The sequence below is a fragment of the Antennarius striatus genome, chromosome 9 (assembly GCF_040054535.1).
Source record: "Antennarius striatus isolate MH-2024 chromosome 9, ASM4005453v1, whole genome shotgun sequence".
In the NCBI taxonomy this organism is placed as follows: Eukaryota; Metazoa; Chordata; class Actinopteri; order Lophiiformes; family Antennariidae; genus Antennarius; species Antennarius striatus.
The window spans coordinates 5,519,364-5,540,935 of NC_090784.1; the positions used below are offsets into that span (position 1 = coordinate 5,519,364).

The 21,572-nt window shown below is 38.2% G+C and overlaps 1 protein-coding gene across 1 annotated transcript in view; it reads right to left on the minus strand.

Annotated features, from left to right (window-relative positions):
• bckdhb (branched chain keto acid dehydrogenase E1 subunit beta) overlaps window positions 1–21,572 on the minus strand; it is a 52,646-nt gene that overhangs the window by 5,534 nt on the left and 25,540 nt on the right. Inside the window, exon 9 of the mRNA XM_068323496.1 lies at window positions 4,337–4,423. Within this exon, the coding sequence (XP_068179597.1) occupies window positions 4,337–4,423 (87 nt within the window). The remainder of the gene's footprint in view (window positions 1–4,336; window positions 4,424–21,572) is intronic.

Below are 21,572 nucleotides of genomic sequence, written 5' to 3' on the forward strand. Positions count from 1 at the left end.
GGAAAAAGCACCAGTAGGTATCTATCGTGCTTGTCATCACAGTTTATGAACGACAGTGACAATGTTATTGTACATGTCCACCAGGATTACAACCTTTGACTTTGAAACGCTACCCGAGTTCATTTAACTGGCCAGACAGTGCAAGGGAGAATACTCTTTTCTCTGGATCTCATCTGTAATCTCCCCTAAATACATTTACTGGAAGTGGGAGAAAAGTACAGTAGTCTGACTGTCTGCCACCACAGCTGGACAGAGGATGGCCACACATCTCAGATTTCATTCAAATCTATGTTTATCTTTTGGGAAGTGCATCATTATATGTAATAAGTTTAAATATGTCCGAACTGCAGTGTAGGCACACTTGCACCCTGCAGTGCTGCAGGATTTAAATATTTCAGGAAGGTTTGAGTTACTGCTTAGAGCTGCAGTGATGCATTTTGTCTACATCCAAAGCAAAATCAGAGTTTGATAGACATTCACACAAAGCTATGAAAGATCTCCAAGGGTGTTTTTTTTAACCTCAAACAATGTTTAAATCGTAAAAAGAATGACTCTGTTTAACTGTATGATGTTTGTGACATCTCCTGTCTTCTGCTGTGTACCTGTTGTGTTTTGAAATGTTGTAAAATGTCCATTTCCACAGCAAACCCAACAGTACAGGAAGGGTCATGTCAGGCATTCAAAGGCATTTTATTCTACCTCAATCTTGTTATGCAACAAAAAAGATTTGCATTACAAATACGTTAAAAGTACACACTAAAATAGTTTTAAAGGTAACAACCAAATCAGGAAGGTTTGACTTGTTTTTGAGGCACACTGAGATTGATGAAGTACGAGGAAAAGTTTGAAATAATTCCTCAATGAAAAGCAAAAATGAAGTATTTAAAGAACTGGAAATGTGGTGAGAAGAAAATATCTTGTTGTAATCACATCAATGCAGTGATAGTCGACCTTGTACTACAGAACGCTCTATATCAGAGGGGTGCAGGTATTTCCATTTTCTATGATACATCTGCAAACAGAATTTAAATGGTTTTAGCTAAAGAAAGACTGCAGTGAGCAACAAATACTGTATACTGTAAGGAGAGGAAATTACTGACTGGATTAAGTTTAGAACTTTAGAATATACAATACACAACAGCCAGCAATTATATAAAGTCAATAATGGTCAAACTTTGAGCTAGTGAGAATCACATGGCCCACCATTATAAAACCTTTGTAACCCCCTTACTCACTATGGTGGTACTTCTTGTGTAAATGCTGCCAGATGGAGGCAGCGGCCAATGGAGAACATTTGCAGTCAGACACAATGCATCAGGTGTTCTTCTTGTACTGCTTCTCATTCAGACATGCTTGTAAAGGCAACTAGTAACCTGATGCCGATTCAGCATCAGGACCAAGAACCAAACCCAAAGGGCTCTTGGAAAATCATAGCACCCCCTGAAGGATAGTATTTAATGGAATGCAGCTAAAAAACTTCAGCTAAAAAACTACCATCTTTGTTACTGGATTGTTCATTTGATACCCAACTTTTATTTTTCCTTATTGCTCTAAGGAGCCAGGAGTAGCTGTGACATGGGATAGTTACAATTACACAATATTTTATTACGTCATTGATAAAACAAGAAGGAGATTTTTAAATTTGAATAATTGACAGCTGGCTATGGTTGTGAGACCCAAAGGCATGAAGGGGATTCACCATTTCTCTCTGTGCATCCCTGAGGTCCATGACAGCATTGGCTTTAGCCACAGCTCACTTACTCTGTCCTATCCAACCATCAGCCACACATTTGGATGGCCAGCTAATGACACATTATTAAATCACTAGGGCTGAAGCCAAAGCTTGACAAAGAAAACTTGCCAAGCCTCACAATACTCTCGTCTGCCCTTTACACAAAAAAGAAAATCAAATCCATAAATGGATCCTTATGGACAGGCCTGAGGTGTACAGATAGTGGTTCAAGCCACTTTTTCAAAAAATTATGGAGGGAAGTACTGCCAGAGCCAACAGTATACAGACTATCCTGATAGCAGTGTTATCTGTTTGCCCCTAGCTTTCGACCCGGGGAGAGATATAAACTATGGTAGAGAACCAGGAGGTAGGGCTGGCTGACATTCAAACTGATATCTCAATTATTTTAGGCTTCTGGTCACATAACGCAAAACACTAAACATTGAGGGTGAACGGTAGAGGCAAATCTGAAACCGTGGATATTGTTTGCTTAGACCAAGTTTTGTGTACCTCTTTGTTGGATGGGTAGACGCATGTGAGAATGATGTATATTTTTAAGGATAGTTCGTGAGTACATGCATTGAGGAAAGAGATGATCGCATTAACAGACGTGAGGGGTGGGGAAAGTGTTAATGTGTAGCAAAGTCTGCCTTTTCTCAAAAATAATGGAATTAGATGTCGCTCGTCTTGTGGCCCTCCAGACGCCAAAAAAATTCTCCTGACCCAGTTTCCACAGAACTTGTGAGAAATGTCCTATTGGAATGATTTTCCTTCTATCAATGTCTACCATAACACCATGTAGAAGGAAATGTGCATCTTGATATATGGTAGAATAAACAAATACATCCTCGCTGGCTGAGCTCTCATGATAGCCACACTGGTTTAATTAGCTCACCTGTCATTTTTGAATACATGTCTGCTTTTGCATTGGGATGTGGATGATAGTGAAAAGAAATCCTGCTGTTGAATTTGTAAATTGTTTTGGTGCTTTGTTGCATTTCATTATTGAATAAAAGTAAGGTGTGGTATTACAAATTTAGAATAATTATATTTAATGACACACATTTCTTGACCAGGAGTTTAACTAGTCTGTTTTATTGACTCTTTACTTGTTCGTGTTGACCACACTTATCCATCGGTTAGCGAACCAGTTATTCATGAAAAACAAAATATTCTCTAAGGTATTCTAATTATTTTCAAGGCAGTGGCACTTCCAGCTGCAAAGAACAGGAGGTAATAAAAAAATGTCTGAATGTAAAACTCACTTCCTTGAGAACACTGGAAAGGAGAAGTTACAAGTTAGAAGTGATTTTCTCCAGTGGAAGTATCTGAAATTTGCTTGAGGCCATGTGAAAACTGCAGATCAATAAATTGAGGGAACACACTAACAACTTACATCATCACAACACAATGCATGAACAACGAAACATGAAGAACAGAGGGATGATTCACAGACCATTTAGGCCTCACTGACAGGGGAGGGTGCAACATCTGGCTGACAGTAAACAAGCAAATGATCGATTGATTTTAAGGCTTCAGCTCTGAGTTCATGCATTTTATTTTGTATGAGCAAAATGACACTTTAGGAGGTGGGTATTGAGGGGGAGATGCTGTTTTTGAGATACAAATTTCTCACTGAAGGTAGAATGATATTCACAATTTAGAGCCTCACGGGTAGAATACTGAAGATAATTATCTCAACAAAATGATAAAGGATTTGGCTGAAAGTTAGACATTACACTTTGCTAACAATTTATCAGCTCTCTAATATGCATTGGTTACGCATTGTTTCAAATAAAATTTGTATGAGAATCAATGACATCCTGAGTGACAAACGCTCTGCTGTTGCTACTCAGAAAGCTGTTCCTTTCTGAAATCCAATTACAGAACTCCTTCTCTAATTTTCAATTCTTCGATCAATATATTTTTATGCAATTTCAAATAGTTGGTTTCTTTTGCCTCTGTGCCTGCAAATTTTCAACAAGGAGCAAATGCATGCATGGCGTGACATTGGAGGGTAATCAGTGTTTCATTCATGCATATACATCGCTGATCAGAAATCGCTAAAACAAAATAAATAAATAAAAACATTAGGGATATTATCATTACTGTTAATATTTATTTTTAGGATAGCAATGTTCCTAGATAAGGAACAATGGTGCAAATCATACTTTGGAGGATACAAGAAATAAATGTAAGATCATGAAATCAGAATCATATGGAAAGTAATAAAATCTTTATGCTGTAATCATGTGATGTACTTGTGTGTTTCTAATCTAGTGATGATAATTCCTGTTTTTATTAGAGAGCCAGAGTACTTGGCTCATTTTAGGAATAAAAAATGGGTTTTCAACATGAATGTTTTTACTCATGACTCCATATGTGCATTGACTTATGGAATGAAATGTTAAATCCTGTACAATCTCTGTTTTGAATCAAGTCGATTGAACATGTAGGAAAAGTTTGAAGATGTCCAGCTGTCTATATTCAACACACAGATCTACCATGACCTGAATGCATGAGAATTACAGATGAGTTACTCGTGCCAATTAAAGTTATATAGATTTTTTTTTCTCATTCACACATTATATTATGCACACTCACCTGTACCGCAGAGCCGATTTCAGCAGCAAAGCCTCCGGTAACTGGTGCCTCGTGACTGATGAGCAAACGACCAGTCTTCACCACTGACTGAAAATCAAAAACACAGATAATTAAAAAAGGTTGAGGATTCCCACGCATTCTACTGGCTCTCAGTTTAAAACTAACACTGCCTGAAATTATGATGGGAATAGTCAAAACTGAAACAGGGAGAGTACGCAAGTTTTGCACATCTCAATCTTCTGCGGCCTTAAATATCACTAAAATTAGATAACATACTTCAGAATATTCCCACAAGTAGTTGTTAACGGTTGCCCTTCAAGTCATTATGATCCAGTATGAGCATTAAAGGCTTAGACTACTCTTGTAATTACTGAAGGTTTGAAGTGAAGCCCATCCAAGCAGGGCGATAATGACAGGAGGGCAGATGGGAAGGCCGTAAAATTTTTTAACAACATACGAAAAGCTTTCACTTCAAGAAAGGCATCTCTGCATGACGTTCAATTGTTGACAAAAGAGATCATAGTCTAACTAGTGGACCTGCCATGTTGAGACTGTGTGTACAATGCTGGTTCACTTAGTGCCTGGTGTAGTAAATTAAATCTACTTACTCTCCTCGGGCTGCGTGTGGTGCGGTAATACTGCGTGGGTGTAAAATCGGTATCACAACAGTATAACCCAGAGGGCTGATTTAGGTCGCTACACAGGACAAGGGGGACAATCAAGGACATCGCAGGTCTTTGACAGCCAGGCGATTGCATTTTGGTTTTCTGTAACCTGACATTTCTGCAAAAAGGATGCTTCTGCCCCACCCACTATCTACCACAGCATGAAACCAATGAGATACTAGAATCTCATCCATTCGATGCTGATCCAGAATAAAGCTATGTCTGTTCTCTGGAACTTCAGCAGAACGTCTCACTCCTCTACCCTGTTGTCAAATTTTTTCCAATAATAAATTGGATTCCCATATTACTAACTGTGTGTGTGTGTGTGTGTGTGTGCGTGTGCGTGCGCGTGTGTGTAGAGCAAACTGAGCACCTGTCATGTCTCCTCCCTGGAGAAGAAGATGCAAAAAGCTACTATCATATGATGGTTGGTCTCAAATATGAAATGTTTTCTGATTCATGAAGCAGGCAAAAAAATAAAAAAATTAAAAAGTAGGAGGATGTTTGTAGACAGACAGGGACATATAATTTAGTTGGAAAATCACGCCAAGTGTGTTTTGCATAACATAACTTGAGCCCTTCAATAGTTTAAATAGTTGATTCTATAAAGGCCAAACAGAAGAGGTGGAATCAGACAAAATTCTAAGCTGGTTCATTACACAAAGCTAAAACGTTATTCCAGACACCCGTGGCTGGAACCCCTCATCAGGGATAAAAGCATGTTTTTGTAGTTAACTGACCACTGATTAGCAAATGTGTTGACCACAAGGGGGGCCATGTTATTAGTCCACTTACTCCAACCTCCTGGTCATTCAGTCCAAGGCCTCCTTATCCCCTAAATAGCTTTACAGTTCAAATAGGACTGCAGACAAGCCCCCCCCCCCACCCAAACAAAAGTCAACGCTTAAAACGATCCAACATGAAGAATACAGTGTAAATGATCTATGATTATCACACATGTGAACAAATTCTGATCGAAAACCCTGACCTAATATTTTCCATGCGATGGGGGTTGAATCTTCTCTAATTGTTGCTCAACAACTGCTGAACAACCACTGTAAATCAATAACACACTACTAATAAACTGACACTACAAATCAGGCCTGACATTCTCTCCCTTCCCTTCCCGTAGTCCGCTCAGGTGGTACAGGTGACAGACATATAATTGTAAACACAACAATAAAATCATATTATTTACTACATAATTGATCAGTCAGTAACCGAAAACCAGCTGAGGTGAATGAGTTCAGTGCGCAAAAATCACAGATTATGTATGACCATCTTGAGGAATGTAGAGGCTCATAACAACACTGGAAGACAATGATAACATTTGAAAATCTGCAGTGGTTAAAGACATATTTCAAAATGTGGTTTTGAAATATGTCTTCCAGTGCATGTTGCTGTGAGGGGTCGTCTTCCAGCCCTGCCCAGTCCTCTACACAGATGCTAAATCTATTCTCCATCACACCTAGACTCACACGGGCCTGCACACACATTTTCACACGTAAAGACTGTTCAAACATAGACAGGCCCACACAGAGTGTGGTCATACCACTCCAACTGCATTTTTCTGATTCTATTGGCATGAGAGAAACTAGTCACTGATTTCTTACACTTGTGAGATAGACAATGGGTCCTTGGGATAACTCCTGACTTATTTTTCCAGGGCTTGTGACACAGTGCTAATGTGTAGTAAGTGCAGTCAATGGCACAAAGTTTACTAGCTGGAATAGACTAGTCAGGAAGGGTATTCTTGAAGCAGCATTGCATGCCAGTAAGTAATATGACATGTTCAAAAATGGCAAAATGTAGTCATGTCTGGGACAAAGTGGCAGCGTCTGCTCAAGTACAGTAGGTAATGCAGTTCATAAAACTCACTGCGTCTCATTCGCAGAGAAATTGGATTGGAATATACAGTTTCATTGCAAATTAAGACATTTTCTCACTTTACTGGATGAACAAAGTCTAAATACGTTAGTTTACAAGGCTATTCCTAAGACTCTGGGACTCCACAAAATCTATAATAAGAAACATTACCTACTAAAGGAGAAGATTTGAAATATCAGTGATGATGTATTCGATTATATGTTAATGGGTTGGTTCCTTGTTATATGACCAGTGAGCCTACCTTGTTTCATTGAACTCTTTCAAATAGTTTTATGTAGTCCCATTAATACCTTGAGGTGATAAGTGAAACTATGAAATGTCTGCCTTGGTCTGTATACAACAGGGTGGTGGTCCCGGAGTAGTAAATTGATGGCACCAAACTTTGGAAAACCTTCAATGATACGGATAGAGACAAATATAATGTGCCTTCCTTTGGATAATAGCGGGTTCTAGAGTTTTCAAAGGTCAAAAGTTGACGTGTCACATTACTTCTAGCATAAGCCAAACACAGCCTCCCATAAAAAGAACATTATCAATGACAACAAGCATAAGAGTAAGTCTACCTCTGAATGATGCAACAACAAAATAAAGCTTTAGAGTGACCAGGTCATAGCCTGGATCTGTCTGTCTAGTCTTACGCTGTGGTGGGGCCTGAAAAGAGGAGTTTGTGCTCAAAAGCACTCCAACGGTGATACACAACACTCCTTCTGCAAAGAAAGGTCGGCCACAACTCAATCACAGCAGCACAGAGACTGATGACTAGCTCTCTAGCAACAGATTGTGTACAAAGTGTGATGGATGAGTAACAGAAAAGTCTTGTCCTTATTCTCTTAATGAATATCAGCAAGCACATTCTCAATAAGCACACTCTCAATTTATCTCAATAACAGCTCAACCCTTTAAAGTCATACACTACACACACACACACAAAAAAAAAAAGGAATAACTTTTTCCACAACATACAAGTTTGATCGTTACAAAGGTAAAAAATGTGTGGGAAACCTCCACAAAGCTATAACATTTAAAAGTGTTTATAGAGGATGACAAGCAAAGTTTTGGTAGACATTTATTTCACATAGATTTAAAGTCATAAAATTATGAAAACAGTCCTAACTCTCAAAGTTAAAGAATCACCCGTTTACAGGTAAACCGAGGTTTACGCTATCAATTGGTTCCTGGAAACGTAATGCAAGTTAAAAAACGTGTGGCGAACTGATTTGTGTCCAAATATAGTTCTGTACTATATTTTATTCATGAATGCATTTTCAATAACATATGGTTCATATGAATCTATTTTAAGCTTTCCAAAAAAAATTGTTCTTTTTTAAATTTAATACAGAAAAATCCACGCCGTTTTGCCTTCAGCCTCTTCGTCCACTTTGTGGGTCATGATTTTATTCTTGTTTATTGTACAGTAACATGATATCATATGCTTTTATGGGTTTACTAGTGATTTTACCATTCCAATATTTGTGGGAGACAGATGTAAAGTCAAGTAAAATGACAAACTGTAACTGGCAAAGTGAAAAACCCTCCAACCACATGCAATAGTCTCACACATCACCGGCGTATATTGTTGCCTCCAATCTTGACAGTTTTATTTACTAAGTATATTATCACAGTCTTGTCTGCTGTCACCATTTTGATGTCTTAACTTGTAAGTCTTAACTGCCACCTACTGGATTCCTAAATGTCAACATAAGGGACACATTATAGGTGATGACAGATACATATTTTGAAAGAATTTCTTTTTCATACGTATGGGGCGCACTTTCATTATTTTGAGAAAAAAATTCCAAATCACACAGTTCTGATTATTTATCTGACATGAGGTTGTTACAACACTCTACCTTTGCTGGGGAACTTGAGTCAGTCATCTTTAATCTATATGTGGTACTTTAAGATATGAGTTGAATTCATTCCATGACACAAAAACACATATTTATCAACCAACAGGCATGTATACTCTTCTAGTGCATAATTAACTATAAGTTACGTAAACATAGATAAAAATGAAAAGAAACGCAGTAGTCATGAGAACACGCAAGCAAAAGAAAAAGAGAGCTGATGTTCTATCCATCTGCCAGCTAGTGGTGATGTCCAGCAGCATGGCTTTTATTTCGGATTTTTGCTCGTATTTCAAACAAAAATAAGGACAGAGTGAGCAGCTCCTATCTCAAAATACTAAGGTATCTTTTTTCTGTAACCCAAAATATTTGCTCTTATAAAAAGAAGTTGCAGTCTATAGTATGTACCAATACTGAGGTGGATGCAAACAGTGAAGAAGGGTGGAAAACATCAAGAGATGTCATCTTAAAAAAGAGTAAAATAGTTAATGGTATGGGTTGGAGCTGAGTGTGAGGTGGAACAAGTTCCTGAATGTGGCTTCAGTCTGACACAGCTCTCCCATGCGAGAGACAGAGCAATATTTCAAAGACAAACCAAAACTGAAGAGAGGTTTAACCGTAAAACAACACCTGTGAGGTAATGATAGTGATGATAGTTGTACATGTCTGAAAATATTAAAAACAAGAAACTTGAAAAAAAAAAAAAAAAGGAAATGAGAATACGGTGGAGGTGTTGCATAGTTCGAATTCAATAAACAGACGCATTGGCCTCAAAGACACAAATTTCTTCAGTCTGAAATCTCATTTTGACAAAGTTTAAGATGATATTTGGTTTCTGAACTGAACTGATGTAAAACTTTTATCTTATCTTTATCAATTCTTAGATTGGAATGCAGTCATTAATGAACCATGATAAACCAAATAAAGACTTAATCTAAAGAAATGTTGTGATTCGGTGATTAGAAAGGACAAAGCCATAACTTAAGGAGTTATTGTCATCAGAACACGTTCACATCAAAAAAGTGGAGAACATTTTTTTTTTCTGTTAACAATGCTAATACTTTGTGTTTTTTCTTTGTATTAATAATATTATTTGGTTGAATTCTTCTTGACTATTTCTACGATTACCCTGGTGCACTGCAGAATATACTCAAACTAAGTCAAGCATCAATTTCTACTTCTACTTAAACTCAACAATTTTCATGGAAGTCAGGCTATAAATTAGTCAACTTACCATTGACTACAAACATTTTCCCAGACAATAATTATGACTATACAAAGATACACACCCGTTGCCATGCTTGATTTAAGTGCCAACTACAACAATGTGGTATCGTCTCAGTCACATCAGTTTGTTTGCCAGAATAAGTCTGACTCCCTGAGAGTAACCTGGTATACCAATCAGTTTAAAAATTCAATCTGTGTATTTAGGGTCATACTTCAGCCGCTGGTGAGCATCAACTGGATTGTTCTCCTCCGTTGTTGAATACTGATAACTGATTGTTCTGTATTTATCTAGCAAGTATCACTTCTAAAGTTATTGACACATATTTCTGCCCTCGCCAGGCATTTAAGTTAAAACCAGAGCTCCTGGTTGATCGCAGCTTGTTGTAGTTGCGCTTGGCCAAAAGTTCTGGTGGCTGTAGCTTTACTGCTCATTGTGCTGCAGGGCCGTCATTAGATGCAAGAGCCATTCTGCGGGCTTCTGGGGAAATGTCATGTTTACTGCCATACCCATACACACCCAAACTTAATGAGCAGCATGGGGCTTCTCCTCCTCTATTTACACTGTCCTCACTGCAATCTCCTTTATCCTCCATCAGGTACCTTCCTTCCTGGCTCCACTAATCCTTTCTGCTTTGGTTCTTCTCATTGCTGTCACCTTATTTTCCTCTTCATGTCTCTCTTCTTCAATACAATATTTCTTTCACTGGACCAAAACTTCCAGACCCAGCCCTCCCTGTATTCTGGCCTTACCATTTAAAGGCTGGCGGACACTGCCCTGGCATGGCCTTGCCTCAGAGGTCAGAGCTGTCACTTGTCCAGACCCACACACATAAGCATGCACACCACAGCCACATAAGTTCTGTGGATGTAGTGTGTGTAAGTACACACCCATATGAGCAGACACACAGTTTTTCATTTCAGGACTGTTGATTGATTTATATGTTCTGACAGAAGCAGCGAGATAGCTTCCTAGACCGGCTGCTCCTATGGATATTGTTGTGATATTTATCATTGTTATGTCATTCCAGTGTAAGGAAGTGTGCAAATAGCGGACAGAAAACAGAGTATATTCATACAGTATGTAGTTTTTACAGAGCAATAACTAATTCTAAAGGACATTGTACAGACTACAGGAATGGGATGTGAATAAACAGTCCATAATTGGAGCTAAAATGAGCTGTGGTACAGCAAGTTTTCAGAACACATGCAAGTCTTTCCAGAAGAAGTTGTCAACCCTTATTTGCTCGATCTGTATCTTTATGACACTAAATTGGTGTAGAATGATTTAGGAATGGGTTATGACAAAAACAAGGTCTGCTGTGCTTGCAACACACAAACATATACACATCGAGTAGCCTGTAAATGACTTCCGACCTTCATAAAAATGCGACAGCAACAAAAAGATTAGTTCTGTGCTGCCACAGAGAACTTGTACTTCCTGCTGGTCCTCCTGGCTCCGGTTCCTTTAGCTGACCCTGTAATTGCACAGCCACTGAACTCAAGGTTCACCATGTGATCTCTATGAAAAATGAGAGTCGGCACAAGGCTTGACTACTTGCTGGGGCCTTTCAAGTGGTACTCGATTAGTGGAGATGGGTGAACTGAAGTCCGATTTGAGTCACAGAGTGCAGAAGGAAGCATTGTGGGAGGAAACACAGACACTCCCTCTTTCAGTGGCATAAACTCACTCAGTCACAACAGAGCATGTGTAAGTGAGAACCAATGACAAAGAGGGAGGATGACAGAACACAACAGCACTGCCCCAAACCATCCTCTAGAGGAGCCGCGGAACATTGAAGAGACCTCAGACAGAAATAACTTCAAACATCCCATAAAAGCCCATTAAAACCAATTCATCTCAATTTCTTCGGAACAACACACACTACCTTTCTGCCCTACAAAAAACTGTGCCTCTGTGTACAATTTAATGACAGTTCTTTGTGAGCATCCCAGAGACTGTTTCATGTTCCAGCAAACAGTATGTATTTCAAGGCATAATAAAATGGTGCATGGCATAACAAATAGGTTGGTTCAATGGATGTAACATCTTAACTAATTCCTGTAAGGATCTGCAGGAATGTCATAGCCCAGTATGGGCATACACACTATTGTAAATGCATTATAATGCATTTACAATACTTTATGAATGCTGCTAATAACGTTTCTGATACAAAACATCTACTGTCAAAGTATTTAATTAATACACTGTTGCCAGTGTAATGTATGCCCACAAAAAGATGAATGGGACATGGTGTGTGATGATTACATAAGTGACATCAACTCACTGACTTGGCAAGATCAACCTCCTCAGACTGACAGCCATTCAAATAATCCCATAGGAGTGTGTCATTACACCCTACACTTGAAAAAGAAGAAGAAGAAAGAATTGGAGAGAACACTGAGGTTCTAACTACCAATTACTTCAACCCAACAAGCGTGGTAGCTAGCAAAGGCATGAATATGACAGTGCAGTAATTGGATTACTGTAACCGTAACCTTGGCCAATAGCTGAGATCCATGATCTGATACCATGAGGCCACCTTTGGAACAAGGGATGGAGCAACATGGCATGACTGCTTTTTCCATACCGCCTAGGCAGTAAAGGTCAGTATGTATGGAAGTTTGAGGACCACCTCTGTGGCACCAGGGACACACCAGGAACCCCTGGCAGGGTGTTTGGCCATGAGTGGAATATGAAATAACTATACAAGACAATGACAGCGATATAAACTTCAAAGACATACGTGTCCCCTCTCTCTATTCTTAACCACATCCAACATCACCTCATGAAAAGTTACAGTGGCAAACTTACCAGGGTATATACAATAGTAATCTCCACTTACATAGATAATCACCCTGACCTAGACATTAATTAATGTAAAAAAAACATATCTATGTTGTGATAAAACATGTTCTTATGTTATTTTTACTTGCGCCTGGTAAAACAATACTGGGCCTCGTGGTCCGTAGCTTGAAATAAAAAAGGTCTGGACTGAGCCTTAGAGGCCTGTATGTGAGATCTGAAGCCTGATGAGGCCAGAAGGCAAGAACAATGGAAGTATAATTGACACTGCATTTTCCAGGGCGCAATATTATACCTGGGTGGTAAATTTCTTCACTCAGAGTATCTGCCCTCATTTGGTGAGAAACAGTCACAACCGCCTTGTAAAATACAGCCCAGCAGTGCATCATCATTGAAAATGATGATCGGAAAAACCAGAGAAATGGTGAAACATACTTCTCATATTCCAATGTTGGCATCGACGTGTCTGACAACTGTCTACCTCAACACTAACCATAAGGCCAAAGCCACACAAAAACACCTCTACTTCATGTGTCAACTGAAGGGAGTCCGTTATTCAATCAATCAAGCTTTATTGGTATAGCGCTTTATCACATCAGCAGACATTTCAAAGCGCTTTAACAGACAGAGAAACCCAACAGGGTCACATCTTTATCCAGAGACATCATGGACAGACTCCTTATCACTGTGTGGGTATTGTAAATCCACTGAGTGCAAGCACTGAATTGTGCTGTGAAAACAACAGAAGAAATCTCTCCCCCTGGAGTTATAATTATGGTTATAGCAGTTATAATTTTCTTCCCTCTATACTGTGTATATAGTGAATAATGACATGAAACTGCCTCTGTTATAGAGCTGTTCGCAAGATGTTTATTAGTTGTTCAAAGGGATTTTCAAAATATTGTAAGATAAAAAAAAACTGTTTTCCATTGAAAAAAATTAAAATCCTTCTTTAGATTTTTGGTAAATTTTAATTTATGTAAGTGAGTGGAGACTTTTTATCTGAGCTTTAAAGGATACGGAGAATTTCTGGGCAACAATCTATGCCCTTGTGATTTCAGACACTTCATTTTCCACTAGCCCTGCTATCGGGCTTCAGGCTGACCTTAATGATCTCAATATGCACACACCTCTGGCCAAGATTTTCTAACCAAACAGTTCTCTCCAGTGGAAAACTGAATCAGATAGACTTTTACTTTTGGAGGGCTTGTTTAATCACAGAAACTGGAACTGCAATCATTGTCATTAATATATGATATTAAATGGTGTTATACTAATATCTTCTGTACGGGAAATATGGAAAAGCAAAGTATTTTACTGAAATTTTGTTTTCTTGTACAAATTTACAACACGTATATAAACTCATTTTAATTTGCTTTGATCCGCATGCTAGACACAGAATTGTTCATCTGGGGCAGTCAGTGCTGAATCATCTCTTTAAAAAAATAGGAAAAAATAACAAGAACATCTATGGGTAATATTTCAGGACTTTGATATAATGCAAATTTTTTTTCAGCAAATCTATGGCCACAGAGAGATTTGCCCACTTCTCTCTGCTGAGTGACACTGGGAAGAATTTGAGAAATCTCTAGTGCCTAACTGCGGAATGTGAGCATGAAATGCAGCCAGTACAAAAATGGAAAAGACGTTTGTCAGAGACAGTCAAGTGAGGGATTGGATGAGACACAGAGGAGGAATTACAATACCTTCAAAACATTTTGGGTAAACCACAAATAGCCAGCATCAATTCACATTTGTAATCTAAATAAACTGCCTAAATGCTCTAAACGGAGGTGCGAGTTAAGGATCTATTCTTCTTGCAGTTTTACATTATGCCATTTCTTATCACTTGTGACGACAGGAAGGAGAAAGACGAGCAACTGAAAAATACAGTTGAGTAATTTTCCACTCTAATACCCATTGAAACACAGCAACACACATGACAGAGCTATGAGACACACATCAGCCAAAACACATCTGTGATCCCCCCTCACTGAAATCCAATGTTTATCCAGCTCTCCTTTGCCCCAAGTTTTCCTTTTCTCCACAAAGTCTCAATGATTCAGTCCAAAGTGTTAACATTGTAATTACAGACCTGGGCTACAATAATAAGAACATACGGATTCAGGCCCAAACCTCTGGCCACTTTTATGCTCTGCCATTTTCCTCTGATTGTTCGAATGTGTGTGTGTTGGAAACAGTGGTCCAATGCAGTGCTGTGGTGGGCAAGTGATCAGATATTGGCTGAATCCCTTCAAGTGAAAAGGATACAAAGGCTTCAACCCAAGCCACTGAAGTGCTAATCTCTAGCAGCCGTCAACTGCTGGAGATGCTGCTGTCCCACTTTCAGACCTCATATTCAGATTACAACAGTTCGCTCACCACCATCAGCGCGAGGGCAACATCCACAGTTTGAATGAAAAAAATGAGCGCCCTACAAGAATAATTTCTCTTTAAATTTTTGTTGCAATATCCTCCAACTAACTGCATAACTAAACTAAGTAAAAAGGACAATCTGTAAATCTGGTATTTGACACCATGTCTGGTATGTTCCTCATCGGATCATGCCTCTGGACAACTGCAGGGCTTTCCATTTTTCTCCACACCCTTCAGTCTACTGATCTTCATGAAGAAATTTCTTCTGTCAAATTCTCATTTCCTTCAACATCTGAAATTTTTCAGTTAACTCTGAGAACAATGTCCGCCGACTCTATGACACCATATCTCATGAAAAGCACGTGCATGATGGTTAGTTATTAATCTGCAGGCTATGTTATTATGGTATAACGGTTATGTGTATTTATTGTTAGCAAATTATATATGAAATGTCCCACGGGATTAATAAAGTATCTAGCTATCATATTCACTTTTTTTCCTCTTTCGTCTTATACAATCCCTTACTGGCTTTAAACGAGCAATAATATACAGTATTATTATTCCAAAGGAATCAGAGGTGCTAATTACTGCAAATGAAAAACAGCACTAAATTTACAGTACAGACTGATGTACATCATGTATGTGAAGTTCCTCAGATGTCTAATCGGCAAATTTGACTTGAAAATTCTTTCTGTAGGCCATAATATCTAAGAATAAATATGTACAAAGACACATCAAATTGTTAAAGACTTCAACCAGATGACTACTGGACCATTTCTTTGACAGGATGAACAAAATTAGGCTTTTGATCATTTAGACATCCAATAAATATCTGTAGGGACCAAAAATGCAGAAAAAACACAACACCAGGGCTTTCTATCAAATCGACATCTCTAGCATCCTTATCGTTTAATGTATGCTACTGCTGTACCGTATGTTAAAGGAGTTTTTCCGTCTTCAAGTATCCTCCTGTGTCTGGGTGACAACAAAACAAGATATAAAGGTAAGAAATGTTCCTTGATACTTATAAACTGCATCTTTATCTAACAAATCACAAGCCAAGCCAGAAAATGGTTACTGAAACAAAAATCAAATCAAATCATAATACCGGTTTAAATTATTCATTTATTAAAATATATCAATGACAATAAAAACATCAGTTTTATTGTCAAATGGCAACCCTCAACTTCTATAGTAATCACAAGCAGTCTGACTCACACAAAGCATTGAATAGTAGAACTCATCATAGACTAGATAAATATTACAGCTGCTTGTTAAACCTTGAATTTGATCATTTGTGTTAAGTTATTTGAGACAATTTTCCATGTTGCTTTAATAAGAAAGAGATAAATTACTAATATTACTGTAACATTAGCTGACTAAATCACAAGGCCAGAATTGACAGACTACGTATTAAGAGAAACATATTGTGTGGTTATTTTCATAGAACATGAGAGGAGTAACTACATGTTTTTGAGAGAATGCTGCATTTTAATAGTTCCAACATCTTGTAAGAATCTTCGCAGTTCAATCACATTTGAATACTTCTAAGATACAAGTCTTAAAAGCAATATCATGTAGTTATTACTACTTAACTGATTACATTTAGCATTTTGACTATTATATTTTATTATTTTATATTGTATAATAATATCTGTCTTATGTTTATCATCATTGTTAGTATTAAATATCTCTTTTGTGCTTGATCAAATACAAGTGCTTTGCATTTTGTCATGTAACATTTGCAATCATTGGTTGTTCATTTTCTCCTTGTGTCAGTGTTACAAAATATATATATTTGGCTTTGTTATTGTTATTTATTACAGATTTGACTATTACATTAAAAGGGAAACCTAGAATGAACAAAAAAAGTATCCAAAGCAACTTTTAGAACCTACTGCCCTATTCTTGCTCATGTCAATTCAACTGCTTAATAATCTCCCCAAAATATGTCCTCATGAAATACCCTTAAAAAAATACTCTTGTTACTTTCAGTAATGCATCGCTATCATGTTCTACTGACTTCGTCCACATACTGTAAATGAAAGCATAAAAACAGCACATTAAACCATTAAGTGGGGCACGACCAGGAGGATTAGACTGATAGTCAAAGCTCGGATTCAGGAGGAACAATGCGGTTTTTGTCCCAGTTGAGGGACACTTTCCATCAGGTGCTCGGGGGTTCTTGGGAGTATACCTACAATATTGTCATGAGCTTTGGGTCATGAAGAAAAGGACAAGATTCTCAGATTGTTGTCTACAAGACCCACCTCCAGATAAGTGGTAGAAAATGGATGGATGGATGGATGGATGATACAAAACAAACAATATTCTGACTATTTCAGGATATTTACTGTAAAGACCTCATCAGATAATAGTGTTTAAACAATAAATAATAAATCACCCAGTCCTTACATGATATATTATCTGAAATGATTGGCAAAAACTTAAAGTAAGTTTCCTTTTGATGTTTTTTTTTGTACTTACACTTTCACCTTTAAGTAATAACATCTTCTGGTATTGTAATCTCATAGTATTCCAAAGTGTGCAATTGTAGGTTATCATTTTGTTATTATTATTAATTGAATCTATTATTATAGAACACATCAAGTCTCAACACAGGTTATTAATATGTTTTAAAATTCATATGGTTATAAGTCCCATTCAGGCTTGTTCATCTACTCTTATAGTACGTGCTACTGTCTAGATATCTTGATAACTAATTGCTTTCCTGCATCTTGTTCAAACAGCATTCCTCTGAAAAGCAAGCCTTACTGATTAATAGCAGTGGTCCCACAAACTACGCACAGTGGAAACTGGCAGCTCCTAGGCCACCATCTGTAGGCCACCTGCTGGTAGATTTGATTTGTTATCCTACATTATTATTTTCATGACTAATTCAAGGATAATGCGGTGTTAAAATTAAGTAAAATAGGGCATAATTTATATTGTTGTTTCTATTGCTCAGTTGACTTTTGTAGAAATGCAGAGCTCATGGAAAACAGAATATACTCTTTACTATACTCTTTAAGTATGCTTCACCATGTCTTTGTAGCTGTGAAGGAACCTGGCTTATCAGCTTGCAGCTGAAGCACAATGGCAAAGAGGCTGCTGTGTGGAAGATGGCAAGCAGCCATTTTTTAAAAAAATGGGACACGGCAAGTGTCTTTGCAAACTGTAACCTTATCTGGCTTCCGAAATATAATGATAAATTTTGTCTTTTTAATTCTTCAATTTCAATTCAATTCAAGCTGTGTAGTAAAAATATAACACTGTCATCATTTATTCCCTCCCTATTGCTTTTTATTTTGCTGTTAAACCCCACTGCCAAATACGAAATAATAATCTACCCTGGTCAATACATGCAATCAGAAAAACCGCTCAGAAAATTGAAAGCCCATATAATCATAACAACTCTGACACTTGGTGATTATGATATTACATGAAATTATCCAATTATTCTGATAAACAAGTCATGTTGGGGATTCGATTCAGTCACTGATGTGGTTTGTTTGGTCCCCAGTGGAAATCAACTGCTAAACTATTTTTTTGTCATAGATATTTAAATTGTGGGTGTGGCAGTGCGTAACACTGTTGACTAACAGCAAGAAAGTTCTACATTTGATTTCTTGCTTGTATGTTCTCTCCATGTCTGTGTGGATTCGCTGGTTTCCTCTCACCTTAAATAACATGTAGTTTAGGTTAATTCATTCATTCATTTTCCACTGCTTCCGCTTTGCGGGTCACGGGGGTTTGCTGTAGCCTATCCCAGTAGACATTCAGGCGAGAGGCTGGGGGACACTCTGGACGCGTTGCCAGTGCATCACAAAGCCACATGATAGACAAACAACCACTCTGACACACACACTTAGACCTATAGACAATTTAGAACTGAACAACTCAGTTTAGATGAATTGGACTTGTTTTAAGCATGTTCGTCTTTCGTGCGGCCCCGTGATGAGCTGGCATTACCTGGGTGTACCCCATTTTTCACCTGAAGTCAGCTGACATAGGCTCCTGCAGACCTGTGACCCACATGGCACAGAAGCAGCCGTAGACGAGATAAACACACTCGTCTGGCCTACAAGAAAATGGATGGATGTTTAAGTTCTGGTTTAAAAGGTGTGAGGTTTTATCTTCATTAAAAGCATGTTTCAACTAAAGATGCCAACATTACTTTTGGATTAATACATACGTATGGTCCATAATAAATACTTCATTAGTGATTATGCAACATGTTAATTCAATCTGAAAAATGTGCCAGCTTGAAGTGCTTTCATTAAAACTTCAAATGACACACAATTCAACTTCATAACGTCAGGTAGTATTAAAAACAATAATGATCACATTCTTTTAAATTTCAATATTTTCAACCTGACATTGAGCCGAAACACTGATGGCTCCCGGAGTCCATTTCCATGTCTATTTGTCTTTGCCTTAGCGTACGACAAACATCTGAGCATACTGTGTCCTGCCTGACTCCCGCCTGTTTCCATATACTGTATTTACTTGCTGTCTCTGGCTCAGGACACACGTTACAGCTTGAACCCATTAACAGAGAGTGGGGGGTAAGCAGAGCTGTGATAGGCGGTCTTATCTGTGCAGTGAGTCAACAGACGTCAGAGCACTCCAAACATGCAGGCAGTGAAATCTGCATCATTTCCCAGAATTAGAACACATACTGCTGCACATTCCTCATTAAGCAGCCAATCAACATGTCCTTTTCCGTCATCAACCACTCATTTAATCCTGACTTTATAAAACCTTTAATTCCAGAACAAAAACAAAACAGATTCCAATGATTTTTTGTTCACTTCTTTGAATTCCAGTGAAAAATGTACAAAGACTATATTTTAGTTTTCTAAAATATTTACAGTGCTCCCTCCTTTCTCGCTGTTAATGCGTTCCAGGAAACACACGCGAATAGCAAATTCCACAATATAGCGACAAACTATTTATCTTATTATTTACGGTAATGTAAACGTTTATGAACCCTCCACATACTGATATTAAACCATCTTCTATCTGTATTACCTTTGTCCACACTCTGATATACTGTTTAAAGCACTTTTGTGTCTCATGGAAATGCTTTGCGTTCCAAGATTCACTGAACGTAGCTCACTTCCAGATGCTTTCAGCCAATAGAATGCGCGTACGGTATCACGTGACTGCCGACCAAAAAACCGTAATGAGGTGCGAGCATTGATGCGCGATTGCGCACTGTATTTTAAATTTAATGCTGGCAACACATTTCAAGAAGTTGGATCATGGCCAATAAAAGTTTGGTAAAGTGGTGTAATACAAAAAAACCAACAAAACTATTTCTAATGTGCCACAGGTAGAAGTTTTGTTTTTGCCTTTGGGTGATCACAATAAGGAAAGAACGAGGTGTCTTCAAAAAAGGCGTTCAACAAAAGAAATATGAGGCATGATTCAACACATTGCTTTGTTTTGCTGGCTGCAGTTCCCCTTTCAAATTGTTTTGAGACATCAGAGACAATATGTACTCTGGCCTTTAATAGTCAAGTCATCCAGATTGTTAAAAGTTCCCTGTCCTGCATCAGAAGAGGAGACTTCTAGAGAGTGCTGCTGATCTTGAAGCCTTTTAGAGTGGGATGAATTTCTAAATGGGGAAATTGCTGTTGTCTTATTGATAATTCTCATGGAATTGGTCATTTTGAAAGTATCTTTGATTTGGGTCAGTGCTGACGCATTGTGTGTGTGTGTGTGTGTGTGTGTGTGTGTGTGTGTGTGTGTGTGTGTGTGTGTGTGTGTGTGTGTACACTTCAAAAAACTATAAGCAAACTTTTTTTGTTGTAATTTCTATTTTAAATACCTTCCAAACATTTGAAATCATTTTATATATGTCTTGACAGACAATTTGTATATATGTTGTAAGATTTAAGATATTGGTGGTGCAAGTCCCTCGGTTACTTCTCCTGCATGTGTGCTGAGGGTTTAACAGGTTCAGCCAGACTGGTTGCATCACTGTGAGGGCTGAAATCCAAGCAGCACTTCAGTCACAGACTCCAGCTGCAGCCTAAGCCAAAAGACACATCAATCGAGGGAGGATGTTTACACACGGTTACAACCCTTGTGCTGTAGCTGTTTTTATGTGTGTTCTCTTTTGCCTATCCAGGCTACAGCTTCTCTTGTCTCCACCCATTGTACAGGGTAACCTTCCGCTAAGGCAACGCTCTTACTTAGGGCATGGAGTTTATAAGCCTTGAATGGTCCTTCTGTTGAGCCATCAGGCCAGATGACAACTGTACCACGTAGATGGTGCAGTTTTATTTTTTAGTGCTGTAGCAGTTAATGTTCTTTGTTTCTGCTGTAGACTGACATTATTCCCTTGAGACCCATTTGTGTATTTATTTTGATCATTGCCTAAATTTACCCCCCCCCCCCCCCCCCATTCTGTCCATTTGGGA